This window comes from Crinia signifera, chromosome 4 (assembly GCF_055691185.1).
Source record: "Crinia signifera chromosome 4, ASM5569118v1, whole genome shotgun sequence".
NCBI lineage: Eukaryota > Metazoa > Chordata > Amphibia > Anura > Myobatrachidae > Crinia > Crinia signifera.
In genome coordinates, this window is record NC_139220.1 from 167,838,132 (window position 1) to 167,861,608 (window position 23,477).

General features: G+C 41.5%; 1 protein-coding gene across 1 annotated transcript in view; it reads right to left on the bottom strand.

The window, feature by feature from the left end:
- Positions 1-1,730: 1,730 nt before the first annotated feature.
- The window catches only part of CPNE8 (copine 8), a 315,213-nt gene continuing 293,466 nt past the window's right edge, over positions 1,731-23,477 (bottom strand). Inside the window, exons 18-20 of the mRNA XM_083182933.1 lie at positions 6,768-6,825; positions 4,704-4,777; positions 1,731-3,470 (exon numbers count right to left, since the gene is read on the bottom strand). Coding sequence (XP_083039059.1) covers positions 3,282-3,470; positions 4,704-4,777; positions 6,768-6,825 — 321 coding nt within the window. The 3' untranslated portion in view covers positions 1,731-3,281. The remainder of the gene's footprint in view (positions 3,471-4,703; positions 4,778-6,767; positions 6,826-23,477) is intronic.

Sequence of the window (23,477 nt, forward strand, 5' to 3'; positions counted from 1 at the left end):
GTGACGAGCTGCCGGCTGCATCTCGTCACTTCCCGGCCGCAACTCGCGGCCACGCCCCCTTCTCGTCCCGCTGCAGGCGGGACATTGAATCCCGCCTGCATGTTCTCGGTCGAGCTGACCGAGAACGGGACTGGGTCACGGCAGGCGAGCAAGCTCGTCTGCCGTGACCCGAAGATTGAATACCCCCCTAAAACTCTGTCCACAAGCGTCCACTATGATATGATTGGTACAACAGAGACATGGTGCAACGATTCACATGATTGGGCTCTAAACATGGAGAGATATACTCTTTTCAGAAAAAGCATCCAAATTCCTGAATAGTCAGATGACTTACTAGATGTAGCTCATGAAACACATGAGACGGATATAGATGGTCACGTGATGTCCCGACTTCCGTGTTCTTACTTTGATATTGAGGCTTGGAACACGCGACACACATTAACTATGTATGTGAGTCACATGCCCCTATCACGTGGGGGGGGGGGGGGGGAATGTGGCAGAGCAACAAGCTACCACATGTAAGAAAGATGTTTATCACCTGGTTTTTAGGTTTTAGGTGGTGATTTGATCATTGCTGGTTAATTAGACATTGAATTAACCAGCAACCCCTCCCCAGCCACTTCCTGGCTATGTTACCAGTATTTAATAATCTTGATTTTAATACTGAAACATATAATGTTTCAATTATACTCCTTTCATCCTTCATTTACGCAGACTTAATGGGGGAAATGTAATAGGATGAGAGATTCAGAAAGTGAGAGATTTGGCAAGAAATCTCCTGGTTTTTTTAAAGCAGCAATCATTTACACTACAAAACCAGTTTGATTTTGAAGATTTCTTACCAAATCTCTCACTTTCTGAATCTCTCATTCTATTAAATTTCACCCAATGTGTTGAATAATGTATCCTGCCAGATCATAACACATTTATTTATCATCCACGTCTATGCACCTAATTGTTGCTTGATTTTCGTTCATCTCCGTAAAGGTAGAATCACACCATCAGTATTTATGCTGTAATACACATCATGGTAAATCTTGTATCATTCACACTCTTCCTCCTGGTACCTCATTAGTTACTGCTTCATCATAAATACTTTAGTGTAGTAGGTTTAAACTATAGTAGAATTATACTGCATATTACATTTATTTAATGTCCATTAATCAATCTACTGTATACATTTTTCTCAGTCTTTACCAGCCTTTAGCAGTCTTTATTGCTAGAACACTAATATTGGAAAGGTTAAATCTACTGTATCTCTTCACTTTTATTCATGGTGTCTATTCAATCATTACTAGTGATCTTTCTCCTATCTAATTATACCATATTATTTGGGATTACAATTTTTTTCCTCTTTCATTGAAAACAAATAAAATATCAAAAAAGAAAATATACTGCATATATGATTTGTAAATGTTTCTACTGGAATTGTAAATATTAAATAATAACCTGGTCTTTTGTTTAACTTTACAAATGTATTCACCACAGGCACAGTCTGGTTAAATCTTACCTTGCAATGCATGTTTCTGTTAGTGTACCATTTAATCCATTTTAATAAAATATTAAAAGGCTCACTGACATTGCAACTTTTGAACCCAAACAAAGACATTGCATGTGAGCTAATTTAGTAATTAGATCTAAAACTGGATGCTCAATTAAGTTTTTTTTTTTTTCATTATGTGCAATAAGAATCCCCATGTTCGGTGTTTCATTTATTTTAATATAATAAAAAATTAAGATATCAGATTACATAAGTATATATCCTCTAAAATTGTAGATATAATATAATTCAGCAAAATACCTGTTACCATGCTTACAAAAGAAAGGGGTAATTACAATAAATTTAGTTTTAACAGTACATCATAGAAGTAGACAAAATATTTATGCATATATTATGCAAATAAAAATTACAATACAAAGCAGTTACAAGGTCAACACAAAAAAAAGATAGAATAGCTTCCATCATTTAAAGGCAATTCACAATCATTTTGAGGAACTGGGTGTGTGTTTAAGGCCATTAGTTCTAGAATAATGTATTGTATTTGACACAAAATAGCACAAAACTGTGTAATATTTGTAAAAACTGTACATGCAAAAACATTGTACCTTTATATATGAACAAGCATATATATAAATATATATATATATGTATTTGGGTAATTTAGTAAACATAGTTTTGTGTAAAGTTACACGGACATACATCTCTTCTTACATCTCGGCGCTCTCATAGTCCTGCATTAGCATTACTCGCACAGAGCAACGGAAGACCGATTTCTCAACACATCCTTAGTTTCTACATCTGCAATTCTCTATGACAGTAATGTGATTAGGTGCTAACAATAATTCTCAACATGTTGCATCATCACCATCATCTCGTTGACATACAGTTTAAGACACCATGCACCCGTTGAAGCATTACAAAATAAAATATAAAAATATTTTTTAATAGAAATCCAAATAAAAAAAAGGTCAATCATGAACACTGATAAGTTGACATTTTCTTTTGTGTTTGATATGTCACTATCAGTGATTTTAATTTGATGATTTGAAAAGAGGGTTTATTCAATTTTATTTTTTAGAGAATAAACTACTGAAGGGGAAATTTTTTTTTTTCTGTGTTAACTTAATTTGTTTAAGCCATTCTTTATTTCTTTTCATATGAAGACTGGTTAATAAGTGCTGAAGCTTGGGATTTCTTTCTTTACAAGATATGTTAAAGCACCAGCCCATGTTTTCTAAACTTTGTGTAAGAGATCCTTTATAGGGATATTGCTTTATGTAGCTACTGTATATTTATTGCCAGCTAGAAGACACTGGATTTTATATCATTTAAAACCTTTTTTAAGAACGGTTACAAAAGTACTGAATTTTAAAAATTAGTAACATGTAAACATTGACACTAAGGAATTGCATTCCCACATAAGTAGATCTCGGTCAGGGAGAACAAGAAGGTTTGGAACAAAAGTGTGACTTGTGCTTTCCCCAACAGTTCTAATAAAAATTAACAGCCACAAAAATAAGACTCAGATAGGAAACAGTTTTTGTGTGTTTTTTTTTTTTCCTGCCGAGTATTTAAAATCTTTCTATTTTTTCCATGTATCAATAATTACAGTTTTGGTCTGTAAACAGATTTTTTAGATCCAAAAAAGCATTCGCATTTCCATGCATATGAGCAGGTCTTGGTAAGGGTTCAGTCTTAGTGCACCTTAATTCAAAGCTGGCCTGGCACTGGCAGCTTCCAAGATTTCACAAAAAGTTGGAAGAACTGTACTTTATACTAGTCAGATCTGAGTCTGTAGTGGGTGCCCAGTAGGTGTGTATGGAGGTGGAGCAGGAAATGGCTTGAATCCTCTGGATCTCATATACAAAAGAAATTGGTCAGGAATCTCGGCTAAGACATCCTTGGCTAGCCGTGCCATGCTTAAAACATGGTTTCCAGTTCTGTCAATGTAGTCTCGGAAAGGTACAAACTAAAATAAAGAAAGAATAAAGATGCATTACATTTGACATCATCTTTTCGCTTTATAGCATGAGACGCTTGTTCGGACAAGCTCTGCTACGGGGAGTAATGTGACCAAAGTAACTCACAAAGTCCCATCACTGCATTAGTGCATTACTGCATTAGTGCATTACTTCTTGCAGCTCACAAAATTTGGAATAAATGTTTACAGATTTTCTGAATAAAAATGATGAAATGTGACAGGAGGCCTGGTGCAGCCATTAAATCAAAGCCCCCCCCCCCCCCAGATCTTAGACTTAGGGGCTAACTCATTGTAAAAGGCTCACCATCTAATAATTTTTATATGGGGCACCAGTCATTGCAGGCTCCGAGTAGCCAGAGACTTACTCGGCAGCACGATGAATACAGGCATATCTGACCTGAAGAGGACATCACACACCTTCCCCTAAGACAGTCAGGCACGCCTAAAACATTCTCGGACAGGCTTGTCTGCTTTTATCTTTGCACTCCCACTAAACGTCCGGTTTTCAACCGCAGACGGCGAATTACTGTCAATCACCTTGTGGACTGCATGCAAATAGAAAACGTAGCAGGACTTCATCGCAGGATGACCTTTGTGCATGCATACTATGGGCCATACACATACGCAGTTTATTGATAATCGACCACCGTGTGGATTTGCAGCTGTGCAATCAGGTCTTAATTACCCACTTAGTCACATAGAAGATAGTGCACCCCAGCAATGTAGTTCTTTAACTTTAGTAAGATGAAATAGATGCAAATTTAAAGAAAAATGCTCTTGACTCAGCTAAGTTACAAAGTCCATGGTGAACCAAACAGTCCCATATGGTGTTATTTCAGACAGAGTATAAATGGACACCACTGTATAAGAACATATTTGCAGTCAGATAAGTAAAACTGCATTGTTCATTTTAATAAAATGAAACCATGCAAATTACAGATTAAATTAATATTTAAAATGTAAAATTATTACATTTCCATTCTTCTTTATACAAAATACTGTAGTATTACATTTACTGTTAAATCAAGTATTACAGTATTAACCTAATTTAAGTCTTGAAGTAAGATTTGAGTCTCATTGCTCTTATTGAAATAATGAGGTTTTCACAAATTAAAAATATATATAAAAAAATCTAAACAGCATTTATTTTAATCAGAAATCTACTCAATGTACAGTACATAGCATTCTTCTTCTTAGACATTTAACCAAATACTGTTTTACCTGTACAATGTCCCGTTCTGCAAACCGTCCTCTTGATGAAACTCTGATTTCATCTCCATCCAATTCGATCATTGCTTTAAAATGAAAGATTTATTTATTAACCGTTTCTTATATAGCGCAGCATATTCCGTTGCGCTTTACAAAAGGAGACAGTGATACAACAGACAGGGTATCTACAGACAGTCAAAAGGTAGGAATGGTTTATTTATTATCAATTCTGTTTTATACATAAGACAATTAGGTGGCCTATTTCAGCATCCATTGATGGTATTGTTTGTGCCAGATGTGGTATAGCAAGTTGATTATGTGTAGATGACACAAGGAAAATTTTAACATAAGTGCTTCACTTTTTTTTGTGTCAATGTCGGCACCTAACGACACCAAAAATGCATAATTAATGTGCCTGGACAATGTGGCACACTTTACTAACCACATAGTCTCCGATTGGGAATGTTAAAGTATGAAAATGGGGAAAAATCATGAAAAAGTCATGTCGACCTTTTCATGTGTCAACCATTGCCATGTCAAGCTTTTTGACCATATTGACCATATGTTGTCAACTTACTCATGGTCTGGCAAGCAATCCAGATAAGGCTTGTGCATATAACTATATAACTGTGATGTCATGGCTCACTGTCTAGGAAGGACTTTACACCTGCCTGTGTACGGTACCAAGTAGGCGGATGGTACCCATTAGTGGGAACATAGGTGGTGTCCATTGTACTCAAAAAGTGAACTAAAGTTGGAAGAACCTAAACCTATATCCATTCTATAAGGTTCATTCAAACTATAACTGCTGTAAAATTTCCCTTCCCGTTATTTTTTTTTAGTTTTACTATCCCATCTGATCAAAAAACTTTGCTTATTAATTATGTTAACTAGCAAAATAAATAGTTATGCTACTCAGTCATTGAGTGGGCAGTCATTCATATACTAACAATACAACAAAGGTGAGAGAGGAGCTGTGCATCTGTATTATCTGTACCGTTTGGGGACTACCTGGCTAGCGGTGGATGGCCATACATTGCTTGTTCAGATATTGTTCCCCTTTCTTGTATACCAACTCGGTGCAGATTGTTTTTATGCACACCACCCATGTTTTACCTTGATGAATAAAAGAATATTTGTACTGAGAGAGAACCTTGTTTCCTTTCATGTCATACTGGAGCATATTGGGGGTACCTGCTGAAATCCCATTGGTCATACTGGGGCCCAAAGATACCTCTATAGGAGTTACATTGTCTGTGTACATGTGAGTACGGTACGCACTCATTTAAATAATCATTTCCCCTGCACGGAGGTGTTTTCCTCAAAAGTGTAAAGAAACCTTGATGTGGATGTACACGCACTGTTCATTGTGAGTGAGGGTACGATATCCCCTTGGGAACCTTTTTCTGCCAGAATTGGTCCCTTCACTTTCCTGTTCAAAACATATATACAGACCTTATATTGACTGCTGTCCTTTCTTTTTGTTTTTTTCCTCATAAACACATATGAGCTATTGGACAGCTACCATATCGGGTTAACAAGAATCCAGCTCCCACTCTACACTGGTTATTTCCAAACAAGTCATTCATATACTGTCGATATGACCGGTAATCATGCTCTTGTTTTATTCCAATTTCAGAATTCATACTTTCTTAATATAAAGCTCAAAAGAATAACTGTTCATTTATTGAATTGTTTTACAAGAGGCAATATGTTCTGTACCATTTAGCAAATAAGGCATATTCAATTACAGACACACTGTCTTGGCAGGAATGAGAGAATTCTTTGTGGTCATTGCCAGACACATTTTATACAACAGCAGAAATAATTGTGCTCTTTGCTACTTATAATGTGAAATACAGTACAAGCATACTGGGTATTTCTTTTCATTGACAATAACATGAAGTAAACCTAGATTAACAGCATGCAAAATTAGTATTATATATATCTAATAAACGGTAACTGCGAGACTAACTAATAGGATATGAATATTGGTGCAGTATATTTTACCAATATATGACAACTTCAAGAAATTTAGGCTGCACAGTACATTGACTCAATAAATAAACCACTCACCGTCAAATTCTGCAGGTCCAACGCCTACAATAATAATTGACATTGGAAGTTTTGAAGCCTTTAAAGAAAGCAATAAAATACTCGTAAGTTCAAAATAAGATATGTTAAACAAATGAAATTAAAGGAACGTAGGAATGACATACATTAGAAGATAAACATATCTTGTTTAAACCTTGGGAATGGGTAGGAAATTATTTTCTCCAGTAATGTAGTCAAAAATCGTTTAAATCCCTTTAGGCAGAAAATGATAACAGTCATTGAGACGTGTATGAATAATTCTACTTGACTTCAGTAAATTGGATATGAAAGGCAATACTCCCATGGAATATCACCATTATGGACATGTGTGTGATAGGTTCTGTTATTGAGTAGACATGTTTAATTGAACATTGGATATTTTTTATATGAGCTTTTTTTAGGTTCATACTTGAGACAAATTTTTTAACCTTCAGAAACTAAAAGCGCATTCTTAAACAGATCTGCTTTTATCAATTATTTATATTGTACAAGTCCAATTTTACCTTTTGCTTGTGTGTTATGTTAATAAATGCTTAAAACAATATTGCACTATTAGCTGTTCATTTCTCCCATTGGAAAGCATTTTTGTTTTTAAAGTTCCATCTTCAAGGATGACTATTTTACTATTTTCCTGAGTTTTCTCCTCTTTTTATTCACCTATATATCCCTTTGGTTTTATTTATATTACTTTCATATACACAGTTACATGATCCAATTTTTTTTAAATACCCACTACAGGTTGAGTATCCCGTATCCAAAATGCTCGGGACCAGGAGAATTTTGGATAACGGATTATTCCGTATTTCGGAATATTTTAATATTTCAATGATGTATTTTGAAGTATCTTGCATTTATGCTGTATAAACACATAATATACACACAAATATATTTTATTACCACATAAAATACACACAAACATATTTTAATTGTTCAAAAAACAAGGTTTCAAAACGTGAAACAAAATGTGTGTACTATCTCAGCACTGAATTTGAATGCCAAGCAATCATTGTCTTGCACATATATAGTGCCAGTTACATATCATGTCCCCAGTGATGCTGTTACATATGTCCCCAGTGAGTTTTTAGCAAAAAAAAATGTTTTTTTCACTTTCTGGAATGTCCGTATTTCGGAATAATTCGGATAACGGATATTCGGATACGGGATACTCGACCTGTATAACCAAATGGTGGCATTACAAATATTTTTTTGGGTTAAACTCACTTGAATGTAATATGGTTAGAGGGGGGTTAGCGCTCACCTAATAGGGAGTCTGATAAACTACCAGCTGCTGGTCTTCAGAGAGGGGGACCACCCTCCAATGAAAAGTATGAGGCAAGGAATGGTGGGAACCTGCACTAAAATCGTCTACAATAAGATTGCTTGAGTGTCTATATTACTTATAATTAATTTCTGTTTATACACCCATCTTCACATTATATATGCGTAAAGGCATATAGCCCATAACAAAGATGGTCATACAGACTTGTGCCATTATTAAGGAAAAAACTATCCATGTGCTTAAGGGCATGTAGCCCATAATAAAGATGGCCACACTAGACACTTGCCACTCCTACTGAAAAACTGTTTAAACCACCACCAAGATCCCAGTCTATACACTCTCCCTGAAGAAGACCCAAATTTGTCGATATGCGTTGAGGCTACAAACTTACACCTCTACCCACCCAACATCTATCGCAAGTCTCCTCCCAGCTGGGAAGCATCCTTTTGCATAATAAAGAACATCAGACTTGCAGCACACATTTTTCCTTGTAATTTTCTGTCAGTAATATAATTGTATATAGACACTAAAGCAATCTTATGGTAGACTATTTTAGCGCAGGTCCCTGCCATTCCTTGCCTCATACTTTTAATTAGAGGGTGGCCCGCTTCTCTGGAGACCAGCAGCTGATAGTTTATCAATCTCCATATTAGGCGAGCGCTAATCCCCTCTAACCATATCCATACCAAGGCCCAGGGTGTGCAGCTCCCTCGAATGGGGATTCTAGACATCAGACAAGATAGGGACATCCAAGCAACCCAGATCTTCATTGACTCAGACACGACCACTACCATACAAACAAATGGCGCAAAATTCTGCGACACTTTTCTAGCACTTGAAAAGTTGGTGACTAAAGAATCAAAATTATGGTGGGATGTCAGAACACTACAATGGTTTATTAGCAGCAATTTAATACCTGAAGGTTTAAAAATTAAGAAAATACCAAAACCCCATTTAGAAAGCAAACCCTTTATTACTCAGTGGGAGAAAATCACCCATGACTAATCCACAATACTGACACAACTGATTATAGACACGCAACTCGCAGAGCTTGACTTAGTAAACACTGAGATCAACATATTAAATGACCAACTTGATGAGTTCAAGGAAATCAAAGAATTCCTAAACTAGAAAGCATATCTAGACGTTAAGGAACGATAACACAATCATTAACACAAAAAAATGCTAAGATACTCAGAGACAAAGTTGGAAAAAGACCACCCAAAAAAAACAAATCCAAAGACTCTGGACAAACATACAAATCCCAAGGGTCTAAACATATGATACAGAAAAACAATAAATAAAAAACCCCACATAAGAAAGAAACAAGACAAATACCCCCATTTACAAAAGGTTGCGACTAACATATCAACAGTACTGTATATGACCAAACTGCACAGCAGAACAACCATACCCCCTTTCAGACTTGAACAAAAACAAGCAACTGAGAATTTAGACAACACCATCCTCAGCATATCTGACAACGACGACACTGCAGACACTTCCTTCTCCACATACAACATTAGAGAAGAGACCCCGCAGGCATATGAACAACTAGCCAGACAATCCCTAAAAATAGGGACTTCATTACCATTTGTAACTTTCAGAGAAGACACACAACAGGAAGCCACATTACACGACGTGGCCAGGGTCGATGACTTAATAGACACAGGGCTAGAAAAAAGAAACATCGACACAACATGTGTAGATTCCCCTTTTTTAGCCCAAGCAGCAGGAGGCAGGTCCTGCAGATGAAACAACACAAACCCAAACTACATGGAGGCACCACCAACTCAACACGAGAAACGGTTGGTCAAGACAAACAAAAGTAAACTAGCCACACTAGACGAGGATGTAGGATAGGGAGAACATACAAAAAGAAACAAGATCCATAAAAAAACAAGAGCCCAAGACAAACAAAACAGACAGTTCTGGCATTTTCAACCTCAGCAACCTCACGCTTGAAGAAAGACAAATTTCCAAAATTATCAGGAAACTTACATTGGCAAAATATCATCACAAACCATTCCCTTATCAATCTATGGATAGTCAGGATACTACATACAGACACTCCAACCTTAGACCAAAATCCAAGTTCTACTCCCAACACATGAGAGGACACTTGATAGACACATTCGAGACACTAGTAGTGCATGACCATCACTTAAAACAAGACAGCATATTACCCCACGATCAGGCACATTTCATCACAGACTGCACCAGGCATAACTTAGAACACAATTACCTATGGTAACATTTTGGAGCACATTCAACCCTTTGTTAAGCTGTGCTTGGTTTGCACACCTTGACAAAGGGGCGAATGTGCCCCGAAACGTTGGATCACTCAATGCGCTAAAATTGGAGTGCCGCTGTTTGTGTACACCGTCAGAGATTTTATATATATATATATATATATATATATATATATATATATATATATATATATATATATATATATATATATATATATATATATATATATATATATAAAAGCACTTACCCCCTCTTACAGGAAAGGATTGGAACCAGCACACGGATATGAAGTGAAAGAAAAAACGTGGTTTATTGTACAAGCATTATTGCACAACAGACAGCTGTTCACCTGACAGCCGTTTCAACTGCATGGCAGCAGTTTTCATCTGATGCCATGCAGTTGAAACGGCTGTCAGGTGAACAGCTGTCTGTTGTGCAATAATGCTTGTACAATAAACCACGTTTTTTCTTTCACTTCATATCCGTGTGCTGGTTCCAATCCTTTCCTGTAAGAGGGGGTAAGTGCTTTCATGTTTCTCATATGTACCTGGCACCGGACTATTAACAATTACCTGCATTGAGTGCCATCCTGTGACACATCATTCTATATATATATATATATATATATATATATAGACAAGGGTGGGGATCCGGCTCTCCCTATAGGAAACTCCTGCTGCGCTGGGTGCCCGCTTCAATGTAGCAATAGAGGGTTTAGGGGGTGGAAGTAGCACTCCAAACGTCTTTGAAAAAAGGCTCTTAATCAGTCATGAGTACGACAACGTTTCATTGCTCTTTATTGAGCAATAAAGAGCAATGAAACGTTGTGGACGGCGTCCTGAGCCGGCTAGGTTTCCTAGGTTACCTGGGTTGCCTGGCAACAGCAAATGGACTGACGTCAGAGGTGTGCGTCTCTCACTCGTGGGAGAACGCTCGCCTCACACGGCCGCAGGAGAGATCATAGGCAGGTATGTATAAAAGTCTCACCGCCGTGTGAGCGTTGTTGTTATGTTCTTGCCGCCGTGCAAGGTTTACACAGGTCCTCACTGTCTTGAAAAAAACACAGCCGTGTGTTGAAACGTCGACATCATTGTGTGGTACCTGTACTTTGTGTACACTTTATTTGCACCATATAAACGTATTATCTACAAGTCCCTTGGAGTGTCGCAGATTTCTTCCTTCAATCCACATTGCACCGAAGGCACCCAGGGCAGTTGCCCCATCCTTCAAGGGAGTGCCGGTTCATCACCGTCCACTATATATATATATATATATATATATATATATATATATATATATATATATATATATATACATATATATATATATATATATATGCTGAAACAAATCAAGCATTGTCACTTGAGGGTCTTGTAATAAAATATTTAAAGCATCATAGCTGGAATACAAGGAAATATGCTCTGGACTGCAATATTCAGAGCGATATACGACTTCTTTCAATACTATGGTGATCAGTTGGTAACTATAACCCACCCTTTTCTCCATACTGACCATGAATGTACAGTATAACTTTACCAGCTGCTCCAAAGCTTAATAGGAACAAGGGGTTACCATACCATCAGGGCAGCATATCAATTGTTTATATCAATTTGCCATTTGTTTTATGTGTTTTTATTCTTTTTTTTAATTAATAAATCATATATATTTTCTGAAATTTGATTCAGCGCTGCTTTGTATGCCAATGTGCATCCCACATTTGCATATTATACACTTATTTCACTTTTTGTGAGAATTGACTACCATCACACTAAACATAATTATAAAGATAGAGACCCAGCAATAATTTAAAGAGCATTGCGAGAAAATTCACTGAGGCTACTGACAAAATTTTGAATAGAGCAGCGTCTCCTCAGCCCCCTTCAATTCATATTTGCTTAACACTCTTATTAATTAATATTGAATATTAAACAAACCACTTTAGTGGGGTTTCAATTATTGCCCTAGCACTTTCATCCCAAGCACATTCAGTAGAAAGCATTTTTTCAGGCTTGAGCATCTCTCTGAAAGCGATAATTGGGGTTCTTATGTTCTCTCCCTCTCCCCTGCCCTACTATCTCAGAAGTTTTGGAGGTTCCGAATTTTTTGGACAGTCCACTGAATACCCAGAAGACCAGGCAGATATCCTGGCTAAAGAGAAAATACCACCCAAAGGAAGGGGTAGGGCTCATTGTGTCTGTGTCCCCTCCAATGGACCCGCAAAAAGTGGGATTCTGATGATGTGGGGTGTGATTAATTATGTCAGAGCCTGGTCCCACTCCTAAAGTTCTCTGCAGTCTTCAGGTTTCTCCCAGATACGAGAAAAGAAAAGTCTGTAAGTAAAAATCTGTATGTAGACTACCTCTTGAGCAACATCTTCAGCAAAAACATTCTGTACCGCAGCAGGTGTATTAAAGAAATGTATATATATTATATTCCTTATATTGATTTTGGTATCTGGACTTAATGTCGGCAGTCAGAATCTTGGCATTGGCATCCGGACTGTCGGCATATTAACTACATCCCCAAAGGATTGCCAGTTTATCATTTTAATACCAATAATAAATAATAATAATAATAATACATTTCAATGTTCTGTGGTTACTTAAATCCTGACAGTATATACACTCTAAATATAATCATCTACACAGTATATACTGTATATTTTGTACGTGTAGCTGCCAATCCTGTAGGTTCTACAAAACCAAACCTGACTGTGTACAGATGCCTCCTCATACTTTGCAGCTGGGGTTGCACCAAACAGCACCTCATTTACTCCATATGTGGATGTCTAAACTACTAACTATCCCTATGAGCAGTACTGAAAATGTCAGCACTCAATTCTGTTCCATAAGATTTATGAGTTAATATTTCTCCTGCCCCAAGTGTCTCTAATTTGTACTTTTGTGCAGGAAGGATTGTCCATATAGCGCATGACTATATAAATATGTAAATACATGTAACGTTTGAAAATTTCATTACTAAACAAGGGTGATTTGGTCTGATGCGTAATGAAGCAGAGGCTTTCCTACTGCAATTTTCCACCATAACAATTAAAGAAAAAAAATGTATGCACTAAAAGTCTCCCTGGGAAAAAAATGTAGGGATATGCAAGTTTTCAGAGATCCTGAAATTCCAAGAGTTGACTACTTATATTAGTTGAGAGCGAGCGTTAGTGAAACAAATTATATGCTTTTAGCCAAGTGCTATGTAATTTTCTTGTAACCACTGATTCAATTTAAAAGTATATGTCATCTATCCTACTAATGCGATTAAAAATAATTTATAGTCTTCAGAATGCAGCAATGACCACACACAATTTACAAGCTTTAATTGTCTGGGCTGCAACTGTTCTCAACAGGATCATCTATGTCCCACAGCAAATCAAGTGTGCATGGTCATACCTGCAGTTATTAGAACAATGTTTATACATGTAACCATAAATATAATAGGAGGAGCACCGAGCAAAACAATTAGTAATAAACAGCTCAGGAAAATATCAAGGAAGACCATTATTATGGGTGCCGGACGGGGTCCCGACAGTCGGGATCCTGACTGTTAAAACACAGACAAACAGGTTCCCGATGGCCACCGGCTATTCTCCCTTGTGGGGGTCCACGACCCCCATAGAAGGGAGAATAGGTGTCGAGCTCAGCGCGCCACCGCACCCGCAAGGGGCTTTGTTGCGCTCGCCATGCTGTCTGAGTCCGGCCAGTCGGGATCCTGATGTCGGGCTAATGACTGTCGGGATCCCGAATGTCGGAACCCTACACCACACCCATTATTATAAGGGGGCTACTATATGGGTTACTGTGGCAGAAATTGGTGACTCCTATTTTTGTATGATGCATTCACCTAGAATTATAATTAAAGATTGGAATAATGAAGAACAGTGATGCAAGTTAAATGTCGTAATGCTATATATATATATATATATATATATATATATATATATATATATATATATATATATATGGGTTGTAGTGGTACTAGCGCTGTTTCTCCCCCACTTCTTGGATTTAAAAACCGTCTTTAATGATACACTGTCTGGTGTTTAAATCGATGGTACACTCCCCCTGTCTTATTCCGGGGTGGCAGCTCCTTCTCCTGTGGGTTCCTGTTTCCTGGAACCCCGTATGTAGGATCTAGAAAAAAGAGTGAGAAGGGCGCCTCCTAGTGTAGTATTATAATTCTCAGTTTCCCTTCACCACAGGTAAAGACGTACAGGCACCCCAATGTTAAAAGGTGTACCGTAATCAGTGGCCTTTCACCACTTCTTATGAGCGAATTCCCAGTTTTTTCACAGGGTATTTTCTAACACCAAAAACCGCTTTCCTCTGGTTTTCTTCTCCCTGGTGACTCACACCGTGATCCAAATGTATATGGGATATAAAGAGCAGGACACAGTTCCAGACCATGGCCCTTATTCTGGTTGGTGCGGCCAGAGCCGCACACGGTGCTCCGGCCGCACAAACCAATCCCCGCCCACACTACGGATCGCCACGGCCGTCCGTACACGGACGGCTGGCGATCCGCACGAAAATGGTGGGGCGTACGCCTCCACCATGGTGGGAGCTGCCCCCTGCATTCGATGGTCGGCGACCATCGAAGGCAGGGCCGCACGCCCCACCAGGTCCCGCAAGCTGAGACCACACGGACAATCGTCCGTGTGATAGCTTGTATGGGGGCTGAGAGCTGACATCCGGCGACGTCAGCTTTCCGCCCCCATCACTGGCGTCATACCCTCATTAGCATGCGTACGCCCCGCGTTTGCATGGGAACGCCCATGAAACGCGGGGCGTATACATAGGGAAATGAGGGCATGAAGCCCCTCACTCCCCTATACGCCCCCTTTGCGGCGTAGTAACGTTATGTGCGGCGAATTCGCCTGCACATGCGCAGATTGACCTCTGCGCATGTGCAGACGGAAAACATCGGCGGTACGGCCGCACGCGGGCCGTACCGCTCGAATCAGAATAAGGGCCCATGAGAGGATGATTGTATAGAGCAACATCAGATAAGCCTCATATTTCTTTTTTATTGTACGAGTTTTTATTGTATCATTTGCGGTAACCATTAAAAGTGTAAACTTTAGGGCGTGGCCACGGCGGCGAGGACGTAGGCAGCAGGTCTCTGTGCTCCCCGGTCCTACATCCTGAAATTACACTCCTGAGCCCCTTCCTAGGCTGCCGCTACCCCTCACCTGCCGTGACATCGAGCCCTGGGCTGCTGGCGACCGTCCCCTACCACTCTCCCGGCGGGCGGGTGTCGCTGGGCGGCCGCGCGGTGGACTGCGGCCTGCTTCCGGGGGGCGCTGTGTGGAGCCTGACCCCTGAACCCGCTCCTGCGGCATTTCCAGTGGCCGGCGCCTTGTCACGCGGCTGAAACACCGGGGGACTCCCGGCGACGCGCGGCGGAGCTGAAGTACACTCCCCTGCTGCCTCTCCCTGGGGGATTCGGAGCCTGGCGAGGTGGGTGAGTCGGCTGAGCTTGGGGTCACGCCTGCAGCCCTGTGCTGGCTCTGCTCCCCTGGCTGCGCCAGAGCCCGGCAGCCAAATTTAAATAGACCCTGCTAGACTGCCTGGAGGTCGGGGGTGACGGGGGTCCTCTCTCCCCCCCCCCCTCACTATCAGCCCTAAGCTTTTGCTAAGCTGCCTGGGATATTGGGTCTCCCCCTCCTTGCTGCTGGTCATTGACTGCGGTGGTGCTCCCTGCAAGGACTACTTATTGCAGAGTACCCTGGCATCCCCTGCCTGTCATTGTGGCTCCCTGTCCTCCACAATAAAAATAAATAAATAATTAAGCAAAGCAGTAAATAACAGTTAAAGCAAAATGAGGAAGGCACAGCAGGCTGCTGCTGCTAAACTGGAAAAATATGCCCGTGGCTCCGCAACTCAGACTTCTTCGGCCTCGCCGGAACCTGTGCAGCCCCAGCAGGGTACCTCCTCCTCAGATAATGCCTCTGAGACTCCCTCACCCCCTCCTATCTCACTACAACAAGTTTTGGAGGCCATTGCTGGCACTGAAAAACGGCTTACTGACCAGATAGGCCAGGTGCAGAGTGATTTATCATTACTGCGCCACGATGTGCAGCGAATCCGAGAGCGTGTGGGTGAAGTTGAGACCCGTGTCTCCACCATTGAGGACTCTTTTGGCCCGCTCAAGGACAACGTCTACACTGAATGGCCAAGTAGCGACCATACAGAATAAACTTCTGGATATGGAGGGGCGTCTACGCAGGAATAATATCCGTTTTGTTGGGCTGCCGGAGAGGGAGGAGGGTGCTGCTCCAGAGGCCTTCTTGGAGGCCTGGCTGACGGAGACTTACGGCAGAGACTCTTTTTCCCCTCACTTTGCTGTGGAGCGGGCCCACAGGGTCCCGTCTCGCCCCTTGCCCCCTGGTGCACAACCCCGCACGTTCATTGCTAAGCTGTTACACTACAAAGACAGGGACGCTATTTTGCAGCTGGGTCGCACTAAAGGTCCGCTGATGAGGAATGGTGTGCGGATATCTGCCTTCCCGGACTTTGCAGCGGAGGTGCAGAAGGATAGGGCGCAGTTTGCGCCAATTAAGCGGAGACTCCGTGAACTGGAGTTAAATTATGCTATGCTGTTTCCCTCCAGGCTTAGAGTGGTGGCGAACGGGGAGACAAAGTTCTTCTCCAATCCCAGGGAGGCTGCTGCATGGCTAGACCGCTATGCCCCTGCGGTCAGGCAGATGGCTCCGGAGTGACTGTCCCGGGTTTAAATCTTGACGAAGTGTTTGCGGCATATATCCGTGGACGCTGTGCCTGGAAGTCACGGCTGCAACATGTGGGCTCTGATACGGGACAATGCTACTGGATCTCCGGAGCATAAATCCTATTTTTTTCTGGGGGGGGGGGGGGGGGGAGAGATAGAGAGTGGTTATATTTCTGTGGGGTGTTTTTTTCATAATCAGTGTTTTTGCCTTTCCTTTTCAATATCTATGACCTATGTTTTTTGATCGCTACATATATGATGATTTGAATAACTGTCTACGCAAATTGATTACATATGTCACGCTTGGGTTGTCGGGGGGGGGGGGGAGGGGTTGTGGGAAGGGAGGTACGTAACTCCTAGCTAATTGGGACTGGGGAGCCCCCTTGCTTTGGTGGCTGGTACATAGATTGCTTCCAACTTTTGGGACCGACTTGCTATTTGTTAGTGTTGTTAGGTTCTCTATAGGGAAGTGGGAGGGTTAGTATAACCCTGCCCTTCTAGTTTAGTTCTTGTTTGGGGACAAAGTGTACCGTGGTTGGGATGGTATGCGGGGTGGATGGGCGGGGATGTTTGTTTGTTTGCTTTATTATGTTTTTGTTTTTGTTTTCTGGATGTGCTGATATACGTACTATAGTCTCTGCTGCTGACGAATTAGAGTATTGTATGTGCGCTGCCTGCTGGGCGTTATATGCCTGGTTAATATGCTGGCTATGCTGTTGCTCCGAGTTACTGTCATTTGAACTGCAAAATGTCTCACCTCACATGTTTAACGTGGAATGTCCGCGGATTGAATGACAGGATTAAGCGCTCTCTGGTGTTTAAACTACTGCGGCAATATAAGTCAGATGTGGTCTGCCTTGTGGAGACGCATCTGGAGGGTAACAGGCTTCTCTCGCTTCGTAAGCCATGGATAGGATGGGCATATCATGCCTCCCATACCACTCACTCCCGGGGAGTATCCGTCTTAATCAAGAAGTCTGTGCCCTTTGTGTTGGAATCTGTGACCTCTGACCCATACGGCCGATATGTCTTTATTGCTTGTAAACTGCACTCTAGGCCATTCCTTATACTAGCCATGTATGTCCCCCCTCCCTTCTCCTACGAAACTCTGAAGAAGGCTGCGGCCTTCATAGCCCTATCCCCTGACACCCCTGTTATTTGCCTCGGGGACTTTAATAATGTGATGGACTATTCCCTTGATAGGTGGAGGGAGAACCAGGGACCTGACACAGTGTCTGGCCCTACGGTATTTGCTTCCTTTGTTAATAATTTAGGTCTTGTGGATGCCTGGCGATTAGCACATCCTCAAGACAGGCAATTCTCATGTTTTTCCAAATCCCATAACTCCTTCTCTAGGATAGATCTAGCACTGGTTTCCCCCTCCCTGTTCCCAAAGATACAGGATGTCCACTATGAATCCAGAGGGGTGTCAGATCACTCCCCGTTGTCTCTGCGAGTTGATATGGAGTGCCAGCGGGGTCAGGTTTTTTGGAAGCTGCACCCGGCGTGGCTATTGCAAATGGGGGCGGGCTTGGAACTAGAAGCCTCGTGGGAGGGTTACTTTAGGGAAAATGTGGGCTCTGCCTCAGTGGCTGTGGTGTGGGATGCTTTCAAGGCTTTTATGCGGGGCACTTTGATAAAACGCGTGGCGGCCTTGAAGGCTTTTAGTAGAAATGAGGAGGAAGAATTGGAGGCTGAGTGCCGCTCCTTGGAATCCCGGTACTTGCTGGATGGCTCGGAGGACTCTAGGGCACGCTGGCTTGCTGCCCAGTCTCACTGGCTACAGCATCAATCTGATCGCAACATGCGCAGACAGTTATTTAATTCCCATAAATATTTTTTACACTCTGACCGACCAGGTAGCTTCCTTGCACATTTAGTCCATGCAGATAGACCCGGGACGACAGTTATGGAACTATTAGATACTGGAGGTAACATAGTGGTTACTACCCCGGACATAGCGACCGTTTTTATGTCATTCTACATGACCCTGTATGAATCCAGGCTAACCTGTACACAGGCGGCCCTGCAGACCTTTGTGCAATCTGCCCGCTTACCGCAGCTGACCTCGGAGGCCCGAGATTTTTTAGATGCACCAATTACATTGGAGGAGGTGGAGGGGGCCCTCAACGCCTCTCCGGGAGGCAAGGCGCCCGGCAATGATGGCATCCCAATTGAGCTATACAAAAAACACAGCAAGGTTCTTGCACCTAGATTACTTACTCTTTTCCATCAATTGTTTGAGGAGGGTGTCTTTCCCTCTTCGATGTCTGAGGCCATCATTGTCGTGCTGCCCAAACCTGGTAAGGATCCTAGACTTCCAGACTCCTATAGGCCAATCTCCCTGATCCCTACTGACGCTAAAATACTGGCTAAGGTCCTGGCAAACCGACTAAGCTCTGTTATTACTTCCATTATACACCCTGACCAAACGGGCTTTATGCCAGGTATGTCGACAGCTATCAATCTTAGGCGGGTGTATACTCATCTCCAGGCTTCTCACTCAGAGGGGGGCGATTCAGTCCTAGTTTCATTAGATGCCGCTAAGGCGTTCGATTCGGTGGAGTGGCCCTTTTTGTGGGAGGTCTTGAGGAGTATGGGTTTCGGCCCATCTTTTGTTAAGTGGGTACAATTGTTGTATTACCAACCCAGAGCTAGAATTGCAGTAAATGGGTTTGTTTCCCCTTCCTTTCCCTTGGCTAGAGGCACGAGACAGGGCTGTCCCCTATCCCCTACACTATTTGCCCTTGCTATTGAACCATTGGCATGCTTGATACGCAACCACCCAGGAATTGTGGGATTGACACTAGACACAAGGACAGATACCATAGCACTATATGCTGATGATGTCCTTCTTTTTTTAAAAGACTATAGAGCTGCGATGCCCATAGTCCTGTCTACTTTTACTGAATTTGGTACCTATTCAGGCCTTTCTATTAATTGGGGCAAGTCGGCTATTATGCCACTGAGGGATGCTTCCCTGTCATGCCCAGTAATCCCTCTCCCTCTATGCTGGGTCCCCCAATTTAAATATTTAGGTATTATTATTACTAGCAATTCCTCAAATTTTATACCTCTCAACCTTGCTCCAATTTTAATGTTTATCAAGGATAAATCTGGCCCCTGGACTAGGCTACCCCTTACAGTTACAGGGAGGGTCAATTTGATAAAGATGGTGGTCCTGCCAAAGCTCCTTTATGTCCTTCAGCAGTCCCCCGTGTATATACCGGTTGCCTTTTTTAGAAAGCTGAACAGTATGTTGAGTTCACTAATATGGGCCAATAAACGTCCCAGGATTAAATTAGACACACTTACTAGGCCTAGAGTTGCTGGTGGCTTGGCTTTACCACACTTTCGGTTTTATTACTGCGCTGCACAGCTCGCACATCTTAGGCGATGGGTCCAGGATACCAATGTGGACGCGCTACATGCTGCATTTGTCAGACACTGTGTCCCTGGATGTACTCCGATACAATTGCTATTGGGGGCCAAATTACCTCCTCATAGTCCCCCTATATTGACTCAGGCGGTTAAAATATGGCAGGTAGCCCAGACCCTTGTTGGCTTTTCAGATATTGATCCGGAGACATCCCTCTGGCACTCTACTCTTTTGTCTGAATTGCGAACCATTACAGGGAAGCGATTATGGGCCTCCAAGGGAGTTATAGCGCTGGGTCAACTGTATTTGAATGGGGAGCTAAAATCTTTTCAACAACTAAAAGAGGAGTTCAACCTGCCACAACACTATTTCTTTCGGTACTTACAATTAAGGCACGCCTTGCAGGTACAATTTAAAGACTCCCCTCCCGCCCTATCTACTTCCCCCATTAGGTCCTTTATGATTACTCTCAGCGACCGAAAAACAGTCTCTCTAACCTATTCCCTACTGCTGTTTAATCATCATTTAGATCCCCTTACTGAACTCAAGGATCAATGGGTGCGTGACCTGGGCCCCATGGACGACTATGACTGGATAGCCGCTAGGGAATTACCTAAACTTGCTACTACTAGTATTAGATTTCAGCAAATACAATTATTTATTTTACACCGAACATATCTGACGCCGGTGCGACTGGCTAGATTTGGGGCTCGCTCTTCCTCTACATGTCCCAGGTGCTTGTCCGGGGTGGGTACTTTCTGGCATCTGTTATGGGAATGCCCGCTGGTTGGGGAATTTTGGCTTAGGGTGCATCAAGCTTTAGTCTCAACGGGCATTGCCTCCGTATTATTAACACCAAAGTTGTGTGTGTTGGGAGCTGCCGAGGAGGGGGCTCTGCTTCGAGCGGAACTACTGTATGTTATCAATGTATGTGCTTTGGCCAAGGTCATTATTGCCCGCTCATGGATGGCCACCAGCGGCCCTGAATTCTCTGCCTTCCGTGCTCTTGTAAACTCCACCATTGCCCATGAGCGATATGTTTATATGAGTAGGCAAGCCAGTGCTAAATTTGACAAAATATGGTCGAAATGGATGGACTCCCCGTACCATACATAGGAGGCCATCGGCTAACGGAGTAGAGGGCCTAGCATTTGAGGGCCGGGCGGACGCGCAGTAAGGCAGCAATGTGTAAGATAATATGCTGAACAGCGCGAGAGGAATTGGCGTAAGAAGGCATCCAGCTAGTTACCATACGTTATGTTAAATGAGTTGATGTTAATGCTTGGGTATGTTTTAAAATATTTTTTTATTATATAAATTTTTTTTTTTTTCTTCTTAGTTTAAGTTTAGTTTATAGGGGGGGGGGCGAAAATCATAATAGAGGTTTTCATGTATGTACACGTGCAGATACTCTTGCATAGATCACACAATAATGCGAGGATATTTGTTGGCTGTGATTGTACCTACATGTTCGTCAAATGTGAAGAATTACATCTTCAATAATTGTGCAATGTAAATGACCACGATCTACCACGTTTATTTTTTCTTAATAAAAACCAACTTTATTCAAAAAAAAAGTGTAAACTTTATTACACTAGTTTGTTCCTCTTTTTTTCTGCTCTTTATATCCCATATACATTTGGATCACGGTGTGAGTCACCAGGGAGAAGAAAACCAGAGGAAAGCGGTTTTTGGTGTTAGAAAATACCCTGTGAAAAAACTGGGAATTCGCTCATAAGAAGTGGTGAAAAGCCACTGATTACGGTACACCTTTTAACATTGGGGTGCCTGTACGTCTTTACCTGTGGTGAAGGGAAACTGAGAATTATAATACTACACTAGGAGGCGCCCTTCTCACTCTTTTTTCTAGACTCTTTTTTCTCTCTCTCTCTCTCTCTATATATATATATATATATATATATATATATATATATATATATATATGGGAAATGGCAAAGGGGGGGGCCACACAGTGCGCTCAATGGGAGTAACGGAAAGAGCTGCAACCCTGAAAGGATCCTCTGTTAGATGGGACCCGGTTAGAGAAATGGAGAAATGTGGGGTTATCAGGGTGCGCTAAAGACCTTATATAATTGAACTGTACAATTCAAATGACAGTAAAAAACAATTTATTAAAAGGTTGCTCACAGGAGCGTAGCAGTATATAGACAAGGTCCGATTACAGATACTGTGAACCGATGGTATAACAACAATCTGTACACTTAAATAGTGGATGGATGTCCATAAACATCAGTTAAGCCCTTTATATATATATATATATATATATACACACACACACACACACACACACACACACACACACACACACACACACAAACACATATATATGAGATATATGGGTTTTCAGTGGACAGAGTAATTCCAGTACGGTAAGACAAACATTGAATAGTGTAGGTTTGCTAAAGTGTGGGTCATTGGTTCAGTTTTATTTCTTTGGAAATTCAGGCAAGAAGTTTTACTCAAGAATCCAAACAATCAGAGTATATGCACAGTACTTGCCATGGTGGAACTCCACTGGCCTTTAGAGCATCTTCACTTTGACCTTTATTCAGATCTGATCGCAGCACAAATTTGTTTGGAAAATGGGCAAAACCATGTGCACTGCAGGTGGGGCAGATGTAACATGTGCATAGAGAGTTAGATGTGTGTGAGTTATTTTGTTTCTGTGCAGGGTAAATACTGACTGCATAATTTTTACACTGCAATTTAGATTTAAGTCTCTCTCTCTGCACATGTTACATCTGCCCCACCTGCAGTGCACATGGTTTTGCCCCTTATCCAAACAAATTTGTACTGCAATCAGATCTGAATAAGGGCCTTTATCAGATATAGTGGGGGGTACTAAGCCTTGGAGAAAAGTAAAGTGAAGAGGGTTAAGTACTAGCCAATTGCTGTAGCTTCTAAATGCCAGGAGCAGGTTGGTTGGTACCTGATCTCTCTCCACAGATTAGTATATCTGCCCTATAGTTTTTATGAGCTACTGGGACTCTATCAGAGTTTGCATTGTAGGTCTTCCACAAGA